The sequence below is a fragment of the Lepisma saccharinum genome, chromosome 7 (genome assembly GCF_977018435.1).
Source record: "Lepisma saccharinum chromosome 7, izLepSacc3.1, whole genome shotgun sequence".
Lineage (NCBI taxonomy): Eukaryota > Metazoa > Arthropoda > Insecta > Zygentoma > Lepismatidae > Lepisma > Lepisma saccharinum.
Window position 1 is genome coordinate 9,586,964 of NC_139235.1, and position 11,657 is coordinate 9,598,620.

Genomic DNA, 11,657 nt, shown 5'->3' on the forward strand with positions numbered 1-11,657 from the left:
TGTAATATCAGTAATTTACACCATTTTAATTGTAGTTATTAATCTTCACACATTTAACTGTATAAAATCTACTTTGTAAATAGCTTGTTTTAGTTTTACATTTAGAAACTAAAACTAAATTAAAATATGGACTAAATAAAAGTTAAATGTCAATTTCATCAGTTGTTAAACAGCAGAAAGTGCATGCTTTAAAACATTTGTAGGGCTTTTTTAAAGTAGAAATCTTTCAAAAATAACTAATTTTTTAATGAACAGCTTTTGTTCTCTTTTTGCATTGAGAATATGAGATTTTTGTTTGCATGTTATGTAATAGTTTAAATTATTTATTTTTATGATGGGTGAAGTAACTAGGTATTTCCATCTACTCTTCGTCCATCCTACACTGCTGGACAATTAAGTAAGCTTCATGTCTACCTAAATGTACACTGACTTCAGAGGCTTGGAAAGGGGGGTGAGGGGTCACAATGTGCAGAAAAACTATTTTTTTATATCACTTGGTCGTCATATTGGATTCAAAATGGAAAAATTGATTTCTTTAAATGTATGTTTCTCATCTATTTTTAATCTAAATTGATTTTCTTTTTGCTCAAAAGCTCTAAATATAAGCTTTAATTTGACTTCTCATCATATTTTACAGTAACGTAACAAATGTGTTAATCTAAATTTACCAGCTTTGTAGTGCTACCTGACTTTCTAAACCAGTTGAAGCATTTATCTTGACTGCACCCAGGAGAGGTAGTTTTCGATACAAGGGTGTGACGTAAGTAGCACATTCCAATTTTCGATCTCTCTTACTGTGACAATGGTGATAAAACCAATGGATGTTGGTCGCTAATATTGGGATATAATAGCTCAAATGAAAAGATAGCTTATATCTACACGCAGTATAATTTAAAATATTCACTAGGTTGATGCATTGATTGTGATTAGCGAGAAAGTCAATAATTAGACAATACAGTAAGAAATTAGTGTGAAGTATTCAAACCAGAAAGAAAATTTGATATTATTGATGAGATAAAAAGTTTAATTTACCCAATATGATTCAAAAGATTTAATCTAAAATACCTTTCTCAAGTCTCACACAAGTGAATGGACATGGATTGAGAACGACACAGAGATGAATCAACTTGGATTGAGATAGGTAGGCATGAAGATGAGTAGACATGGATTAGAATGGGTAGACACGAAGGTGAATTGAGATGGATTGGGATAGACACAAGTATGACTTTGTTGTCAATTGATTGTTTGGGCAAACCATGAGAAGCACACCTGCACAAATGACTGTGGAAATCTAGACTTTGTTCTGACACATGGAAGTGGGTAAATGTTTTGCATGTGGCAGCTGGACATATTAGCCCCGTCTAGTTTGCTGCATTTTTTGACACACTTTGCACCGAAGTGTCTAGTTGGTTACATGGTGCAACACAGAGTCGTCTAGTTCACTGATTTGGAGTCAAGTAGTGTGTTTGGCATCTGCACCTTTGCACTACCTCCTTCCGGACCGGTGTATGTGTGATGTATCATCACGTGGTGAGTACTAACTAATCAAATGACCGTTTAAAGCAGCAAACAGGCATTTGTTGAATATACGGGGCTATTGTGCTAGATCCTTAGCAAATCTCTTCTCCATGGTTCCCAGATAGATGATACCACCAAACGTTCTTTCAGTAATTTTCCACCCAGCGAGTGAAGTTACCAGTAAGGTTACTCCAAGTCAAAGAAGTTTCAACATTAATTGGTTTCCATCTGAGATGTTCTCAGTGGACAAATCGGTTAGATAATGATTGCACTACCTTGCATTGAAGTGGTGTAAGAAAATACGAGGTAAGTGACTACTTTATACTGAGATGTGCACCAGTGTAATTACAGGGGAGAGCTTACAGTGATCTTTACTTATTTTCAGGAGAGTACCGCAGCACAAAGAAGGCAAGGGGCTATTATTGAAAGCATGCACCACCATGGAAAGGGGGTCTACTCAGGAACATTTTCAGGTTCGCATTTCAATCGTACATCTTAAGTTAGTTAAATTGAGCAGTGACTGGCCTCAGTGGTGTAGTGGTTTGCATAATATGCTGTGCAAGCAGAAACCGCGGATTCAAATCCCAGGTAAGGCATGGATGTGTCTTTGTATGTTCCTATGTCCTCAGTGTAAACAATAACCTCAAAATATGTTGGTATGAAATAACAAATACGAGGGTTATCCAAAAAGTAAGTTTCCCTATACATATAATGCAGTTATTCTAAACTTTTTCACCATAATCGCCACTGATATTTGTACCGCCTGGTTGAATTTCCTAATCGTACCCAGACGATGTTAAAGGAAGTTGTGTGGAATAGGTAAAATATATTAATCGATTTGAAAATTAAACGGGACAATCTCAAATTGTGGTGTGTAATTCGTTAACACTTAAAAGTTACAATATAATAGCCTCCTGTTAAATAGTTCAAAAGTAAGTGGGGGCAAGTGGCTCGTAAAATGCAAATGGCGCCCTTAGCATCAACGGACGTCATGCTATATATCGTGGTACTAGTTGTATGGTCACGTAGGTCTAACGGGCCACGTCGATCGAGAATGCGATGTTTCCCTGTTGCAGTTTATGTGCCAAGTGGAAGTGAAATTTTCAGCTGCTGTTAGCTTGCAAAGGTAGTACAGATTTTTGCCACTAGGGGGTAGCAAGTAGCAAATGCTGTTTGATATACCTGCCATCTGGTGTCAGAACCAACAATCACGTCAGTTATATGTGAGATGCTTCACATTCAAAATGTAGTGAAAGGTGTATTTAGGAGAAATATCAGGTTTCATTACATATTCAGAGATTTATTAGTCTGGCAGCAAGTTTGGTGCCCATAAAACAGCATGCCCATTTTTTGCTACCAATATTGGAGGTTCTTTTGCCTTCAGGTTTCAAGCATGGAAGTAACTGAAAGTAACAAACATTTTATCTAAAGATATCTGTTTGGTGGTTATGCGAAGATAGGTAATTTATTCTGATAAGCTTACTTTTCATTTTTCCGTAAGCTTATCAGAGTAAAGTAACAAACATTGTTGTACACAGTCCAGTTTTTTAAAAACAGATTGCAGCTTACATGCTACAGCATTCTCTCTTGTCTGTCGTCAGAAGCTATTCAAATGCTGTCAACATATCTGAAGAGAAGTTTCTCATATAAGAACATGAAGGTCAACCCACAGATTGTTGAGAAAAGGAAATTGAGAAATATACTTTCAGGATGTCCCTCGTACATTACTCATCCAGGACCTGACTATGGTTCTGTAGGAAAGTTTGAGAAGATAGATTTTTTTCTCAGGAATGCTTAGGCGTCTTAGCAAGTATTTTTGACTTTGGTGGACATCTGCCACCTGGAACATTTTCTCACCATAATGTAAAAGTTGGTGGATGGCTGCTCAATCACAAAACTGCTCATGTCTCCAGTTAATAATTGTTCGTTTTTCATTGAACTTAGTTTTTGTTATTATTCAACCTTGGTGAGAGTCTTCAGACCAAAGTGATAAGCAACAGGAGGATTTCACACTGAAGGAACAAGTGACATGGACTCCTTCAGTATAAAGCAAAACATTCGCCATTCATGCAGGAACAATAGACTGAGGCAACTTGATACATGGTATTAAGAAAACAGCCCAGTCCAAGTGAGTGACACATGAAGCTTGTTGTGCCACTTCGGTTCGAAAGGTTGCATGTTTCGCTTGTTGCTTCAGTCTGAAAGCTGCTTAAGAAGCAACTGAAATGGGTGTATGATCCAAGTAATAGTTAGTCACCTATAAAATTGGTCACCTAGATCATGTAATCCTAGTTTCACTGCAATGTGTTGTGTGTTGCCTAACCGTGTGCCAATCACTGTACTTCAATAGAGGGTTCTCTGTCATCATTACAGAGTTAGGCAACACACACAACACATTGCAGTGGAGTATTTCAGGATCTGGGTGACCCATATTTTATTCATGGTTTTTGTACAGTCAATGGCAAAGATAATGGTAGGCAAATTGTCCATCGTTATTTTCATTACTTTTTATTCTACGTCCTGTGATGTTTTATGGAATGAAATTATGTTGGTGCGAAACAGGCATTGCCCTCTGCTTATTGACGTCTTTATATCAATTCATTATCATCATATTGTGCAATACAGACCGAATGAAAATGGTGATGGACAATTCGCCTACTGTTTCTTTTGCCATTGGGTGTACAAGTACTTTTTGTGTCAAATTTTAAGGTATTTATTATTACAGAAGACAATTGGGGAGCTACTTGTAAAGAGAAAGTAGCGAGCTCTAGTCTAGAAAGACAGAAAACAGCAGTGATGGGACTCGTGCTGACAATGCATCACCCAATGAAAAATCTACTCTGGCAGGCCCTGGCTCTTAGAGAGCTGTTGCAGCATGGGGTTTAGTTTTAGTTTGTTAAATAAAAATGCATGCTATAAAATCTTCCATATTGTTACTAGATAGTGTTACAGACTTTAAACTTGATGGAAAAACAGGGTGGCTACTCACCGGGAATTCTGCATCAATAATTGGCTCCGGGAATTATGCGTGACTTCTGCTTGAATTTTTCTCCGTAGACTTGAAAAATTGCAACTTTTATTAATCCAAATCCTATTGAATTTATACATATTGATAAATGCCCTGAGGTGAGATTTTCACAGTTGAGTTTTTATTTTTTTCGAGGAAGGAAAATAATGTTGTGTGAAAAATAAAACAGAATTCTCTCGATCTGTTTACTTTGTTACTGTTCTTTGTAGAGTGATCTGACAGACGGAAGATTATTGCAAGATAAAATTTCTTGAAGATGATTAGGTAGATTTGAGTTTGAAATTCGTACACAACTAACAATTTTTCGCAATTTAGAATATATACCATAACATATGTGTGACTTGTGTTTGTAGATGTATGTACAGTATGCACCAAAATATACAGTACTGAAATGAAAAGATGAACAAACGTTTCAGTACTGTATATTTTGGCGCATACCGTATTTCGAGTCTTGAGTATGTGAAATGGTAAATGTAAACTAAGGACCTCAAATTAAATGTTTTAAATATACCATTTAATTAAATTAAATTAGAATTTTTGGATACATTGAAATCACACAAATACTTCATATTGTTACTATATTTGTGTGCGCATATCAGTGGCACAACCACAGTGCGGTAGGGGGCATTGTCACCCCCACCCCAACCTTGAATGGAAATCAATTCTAAGGAGGACAAGGGGGCAAACATTGATGGCCAAGGGCACCTGCAGAGGGCACGAAGGGTCAATTATCCCCCTCGATTTCAAATATTATGCAAACAAAAATACATAGCATAAAATTTTCTCGCTTGCTTCACTCGCAATACCTGCTTTTCTTAGTCTAGTCAAGTTCAGAGCTGTACCTAGGGAGCTGCGGGAGTCGGCCCTGGCCAAATGATAAAAGTTGTAAATGAGAGAATGCCATGGCACCTCATGAAATTATTTGCACCCTATTAAATCAATGTTGTTTTCAGTTTGCAAAAAAATGGGTTACAAATTTTCTTGTTCGTTTCACTCGCAATATGATTGTTGCGTGAACAATTGTTGGGAGGAAAAGAAGCGTGCACATTTGTTGTTGGTTTGTTATGAGGTTTATAAATTGATTATGTAATGAATATAAATAATAGACCTATATGCTGTATATATAGGGTGACCAGACGTCCTCTTTTATCCGGACATGTCCTCCTCTTTAGGTGTCTGTCCGGCGTTCGGGCGGATTTCTTAGAAATCAGTAAATGTCCTCCTTTTTTGGAAAGCGTATAGCATTGACCATAGCAAATGTACCTCATACAGAATGCTTCATTTGGGGTGTGTTAAATATTCGAGCAATGCTCACCTAGCATCTGGGAGCTCAATACGATCACTTTCCCGACTGAGTCATTAGTATGGCACGTATTTAAGGCACTAAAAACCTCTGAAATAGGCACCAAAATGATGAAAATAGGCACTTAAAAGGCACCCTAAAATTAAAGAAAAAATTAAAATAGGCAATGGGTGTGAACTTATTTAAATTTTCTTCTTACAATGCACAGTTATACTGTATTAGCACTTCAGTTTATACATAAAAGTGCACTAGCGATTAACATACTATAATACTCTTTTGATCGAAATTGCGGTGAATCGTCTGTTAAAGTAATTCTCACAAAAAGAGCTTGTGCTCACAACTGCGAATTTGAACCAATGATAAAAAAAAAACAATTTGCACCATTGTAACAAAAAAATATTTTAAAACAATGTTCCAATTCAGACCATCAAATCTGGCGAATTAGATTTCAGTCAGTACATCAACAAAGCCTTACATCTTTCAATATAGGGAAAGCCAAATGCATGCAAGAAAAAGCTGAAGTATGCAAAAATTGCAGAATGTCAATTTTTTCTCACAATTAAACAAAATAGGCACTAACGATCAAAACAGGAATTTTTAGGCACTATAAAAATGTATTTTCGGAATAGAAACTCCATTAAACTAACTTTAAAGTTTGAACATGAAAGCCTATGATTTACTACAAAGGCATAAACAAGGCAAATAGGCAAATTTCCACACCCCAGTCATTAGTATTAAGCGCTGAGACTGCTGGAACGCATGTAGTCTGTGCAGTTCCTTTTTGGTTGATTGATTTGGTTTATTTTACTTCTCTTTTCTGCCACTTTTGGCTAATCGCGAAGATGAGTATGAGTGATGATATGATGATTTTGATGAAGGAAAACCTTGCCCAGGCAGAGATTCGTAACAGAGGCCTCTGCCGTTGTGGTGCAGTGTGCTAACCACTCCACCACAGAGGTCGGCCAGTTCCTTTTAGAGTTATACATACGCGATATAGAAATGTGTAGTGAGAATTTTGATTATTAAGTAATTTTTACTTTTATGAAATAACGAAGCGAAAGTGTAAATTCAACAATGATCTTGTAAAAAAATATCCAGTTTTAAAGGATGGATGAAACGAATATGGGGTAAAGTGTAAGGTGGTTACCACTTTTCCCTGCTGTTGAAAGAGTGCTAGAAATGTTCATGGGATTGAAATCATATTTCTCTACCCAATCTAAACTACCTAAAATTTTAATTTTCTTTTCGAAATAAGTTAAGCGAATCTTACTTGTTACATTTGCATTCACTTGTGGAGGTATTCAGTCTAATATCCGAGAATTAGAAAAGGAGTAAATTTCTGTGCTTCAAATTATAGATATTCTTTGTAATTTGTTAAAAAAACAAATTAGGAGATTGCTTTCTTTGCTTAAAGGTAAGATGAAGTTATTGACAGAGATCTTCTGAAAACCATCTGTGAGCAAAATGTTGGTAAGATTTTTGTATATTGATGAAATTATGAGTAATGGCAAATGTATAGCAATTTTTTTACGACTTTGTCCTCCTTTTTCACCATACTGGCCCCCCTTTTTTTTTTTGAATGTATGTCTTTTGTCATCCTATATATATATATATAATGTGTGTGTGTATTAAAGAAACTTTGAATACGTACACAATTTAGTGTTGGCATGTATTTTCTTATTTTACATTACTCCATTTTGAATATGTGTAAAATGTATGTTATACATGAAAGTTTTACATGGTATATGTACAAAAATAATAATATTCGGAATGCATTTTCTGCCATTCAAAAATACAGTTTGTGTGCTTGTTTTCCATTATTAATTAATGTGATATTCAATGTTTTTTTTTAAAAAAAGAGGCTTAAAATTGTTTGTTCCAACACAAATGCGTTAACACCACAGACTTCTACCCCCTTTTTGTGTAGTTTACGAGGATGATAGTCTTTGACACTACTACTACTAATAATAATAATGTCATAAAAATGTCATTATTATAATTATTATTGATAAGTTTATCCTGGTACTTCCCCCCCCCCCCCCTCTCAGTCAAACGTTCTTGGTTGTGCCTCTGGTGCATGTGTGGTGTGGGTGTTGAGAAGCGGTAATACGCAAGATTGAAATAGAGAAAACATCTGCGTGTGGCCTTTAATTTTATCATGGTCCTAGAGTAGCCACCCTGAAAAACCATGCATTATATGCAATAAAAATGTTGATTATGTTTTGAATACAAGAAAATAAAGAAAAGATATGGTCCATGAAATATAGTCCTATAAACGCTTGGATATTTACAGCTTGAGATTTTCCTGGTAATGAATGATAGAAATTCTATCGGGATATTGACCAGGTCACAGGGCTCATGTCATTCATCACTTCCGAAAATGAGAACAACATTAGCCCAGAAAAACTCTTGACACTTCGCTTTGGTGGCTGCATACATTGAGCAACAATCTTCGCCACCAATGATCAAGATTACATGTTGTTAACATACCTTTTGTGTCCCTTCATCACTTTCATATAATCATCATCATCATTATTAGTTTAAAAGAGTAGAAAACTAAAATAAGAACAATGCAAGTAAAACAATCAAAATCTCACCTGGTCAGTATCCCAAGGGAATCTCTCAAAGTTTTACTGCCAGACTTTGTACTTCTATTTATGACTGTATCATTATTTCAAGTTATTAAAACAAGTTAATGAATCTGTTTTCCACAGGAACCTTGAACCCTGCACTGCAGGACAAGTTTGGTCGGCCAAAACGAGACATCAGCACCATAATCCACATTCTAAATGATCTGCTGTGTGCTACACCTCACTTCCACCAGCACACCCGACAGAGCCACACTATCACTGTGGAGGCCATGAGCAATGGCACAGTGAAGGCTTCAACCAATAAAACGGCAGGAACCTCTGAAATCCTAGGTACGTAGATTCTAATGGCTCATGTGTTTCCAGGTCTTGTGTGAGAATTTGTAAAGGTTTCTACTGGATCACTTTCCATTCTAATCCTTCAATCCCTTAGGATGCAAATCAGAGGTGTGTGAAACATTTCAAACTTTTTCTTCATGTTTGTTTCTGCAATATTTGAAGACTTCTATTGATGTTTTCAGTCTGTGAAACCTTTGAAATATTTGTTTTAAGTTTGTGAAATGTTTGGAATCTTTTATTCGGGCTTATAATTACTTCCATAGATTGATTTTTTTTTTTTGGGGGGGGGGATCTTTATATATCGGTCAGCCTCTCACTTTCCCAACAAGTGTAGTTAGAATATAAAGACCAAAATTTATCTTTGGGAAGCTCGTAGGGGTCCTACAATAAACTAAATTCAATATAAAAAAAAATTGAAACCATAGTATGGTTATGATCTTTAAATCAAACAAAATTTGGTTGATAATTGTGGAATAGTTCACATTAAAAAAAGCAATACTTGTGGTGTGCAATACTAAAAGAAGTGATTAGTGCTAACTACATCTAGTTATGCACTATGCTACATGCTTTCATTTCAGATAAACATTGCCTGGTTGTAGATGTGTGTGTGTGTTTATATATGGAATATATCGTAAAGAAAATAGACATGGTAACAAATTAATATACTGAAATGAAATACTAACTGCGAAACTGGTTTTTATGGTATATTAAGTTCAGTGGCTACCGCCACCACCCTCTTGCGAATTTGTACTGTTGCTTGGCAATTTTTTTTAGTTGTGCAACATGCTGCTAGGTGCACTGTTGTGACTGCTCGTCCACACCATTGTCTGCTGTTCCTTGGTGTAAACTCCTGCACTAAAGGTGTGGTGTGCCTGTCCACTGTCAGTATTTATTTAATGTGGAAAGTGCATGATGGCATGAATTTCCATGATTTTTCTGTCAAGTGTGTGAGCTATGTGTCTGCATATATTTTCCTGATTTTGGGGTGGATGTGTTTGTTATGTTTGGCAAGTCCAGTGGAGCTGCTCCCCTGTGCTTTGCACCATGCCATGAAGGCGTATAGGGGGTGTGGAGTTAGGGCCCCTCACTTTCTTGATCACGGCCGAAGGTAGGGGTGATGTGATCGACACCATGCCTTTGGCCACCTTTACCCCCCAGAGATTCCTCCAGGTACCCACTTTATACAATGCTGGGTGGGCACCGGAGCATCTTGAACATGTCTCACATGGTAGTCAAATGCCCTAACAACTAGGCTACTGGTTTCTTTCGTTAATGGATCTGTAAATGTAACATACCTTGCACTACACTATGCATCATATCCACCAGGGTTATCAGGAGGGGGAAGAAGTATTATTTGTTTACATGCTGTAAAACTAAAAACAACAAACTCACCAAGCAACATTACAACAAGTTACCACCAAAATTAGAACATCATAAAAATCAGTTTTGTGGATAAATGAGTATTTCATTTCAGACTTTTGATGCACATTTTATTTGGAAATTGGGAGTTGTCCCTGCGATTCATAAATTTACATTATTGGACTGAATAATAACAGCAAATTTTGGTGTAATTTTTAATGCATATAGGGTATTTCTAAATACCAAGGAAAATAAGGACAAGCAAACATTGGTATAAAAGTTTGGAAATTTGTGAAACTTTATTTTATGAAATTATTATTTAGAAGGGAAAGTTGAGCTTTTATAAATGAATTGCATAGTTTTGCCTTGATGCATTGCGTACTTTATATCCTTTAATTTTGTGAAATCGGTAGTTCAAGATTCCTTTTTAAACCAGTGTTATTAAGAGAGAGTATTTGCAATATATTGAACACCATGTCTTCACAATATCAATACACAACCATGGGTGTATTTGTTGCAGATGAGGCTGTTCAGCTTTCCCAGGAGAACCAAGCGACTCGTGGGAAAATGGAACACTTACGCCTCGTCATGGAAGAGAGACGAGCAAGACGTCGTGCACGTCGCGAGGCCCGTGTCTCCCCCTACACTCAGTGGTCGGCAAAGTCTGAAACTGCTGCAGCCATGCAGGCAGCTCCTGTCTCCAGAGAAAATGCAGATTCCTCAATGGACTCCGACAACACTTCCGATCTTCACGAACTGAACCCGGAACCGGTCGTGGCCTGACCATGGACCACCTTAGGAGAGCTTTCGATTGAAAACTTTGTACTAGTTTCGTGAAGTGAAAAGGGTTGCAAAGGGAAGGAATTAGCAGACTCTGTATGTGACGTTAACAGGTTTTTGTATGTAAATGGTTGTGCAACTTGAAATATATCTTCATTGGTGACCCCTCCCTTATTATTGTAAAGAACAGTGATTATAATCGTTATGCAAGTTTTATTATGGTGTTCAGTGTTATTTTGACACTACAAATTGCTTCTAGTGCGAGACTTATAGGGTCACTATCATTAGTTTAGTTCTTCCTCACCTTCACTTGGTATTCTCTTATACACAGAAGGTTTTGTGAACAGTAAACAATGCAATGCCTGATAGGTGAAAGCTTCATCTTGTGATAATTCACAAAAGACTACCTGCAAAGACTGTTCCAAATTTATTAGTTCCATTATGTTATTTAGTTGTATGTAAGTTCTTTTGTGTAAGTAATGCCTACAATAAACTATGTACTATAATGTAATTACCTTGTGTCCTTTATTTCATGGTTTTTCATCAAACGTTTTGTTTCAAAATTGAGGAGAAAGTCTGGGAGCATTATTCCGGTTTCCTTTTCTACAAGAAGTGTTCCACCTAGCTTCTACGTAACTTGAAACCATAAGAGTTCATCACCCCCACAGAGTCAACCATAACTCTTTGGAAGCAGTTTTTACAATACATATGTGGCCATACAGGCTAGCTCTTTCCTTCCTGG

At 36.6% G+C, this 11,657-nt stretch overlaps 1 protein-coding gene across 1 annotated transcript in view; it reads left to right on the top strand.

Moving 5' to 3' along the window:
* The window catches only part of stx (ubiquitin-like domain-containing protein stuxnet), a 50,628-nt gene extending 39,202 nt beyond the window's left edge, over window positions 1-11,426 (top strand). The window contains exons 5-7 of the mRNA XM_083125733.1: window positions 1,848-1,991; window positions 8,564-8,770; window positions 10,656-11,426. Of these exons, the coding sequence (XP_082981859.1) occupies window positions 1,848-1,991; window positions 8,564-8,770; window positions 10,656-10,918 (614 nt within the window). The 3' untranslated portion in view covers window positions 10,919-11,426. The remainder of the gene's footprint in view (window positions 1-1,847; window positions 1,992-8,563; window positions 8,771-10,655) is intronic.
* The last annotated feature ends 231 nt before the right edge of the window (window positions 11,427-11,657 follow it).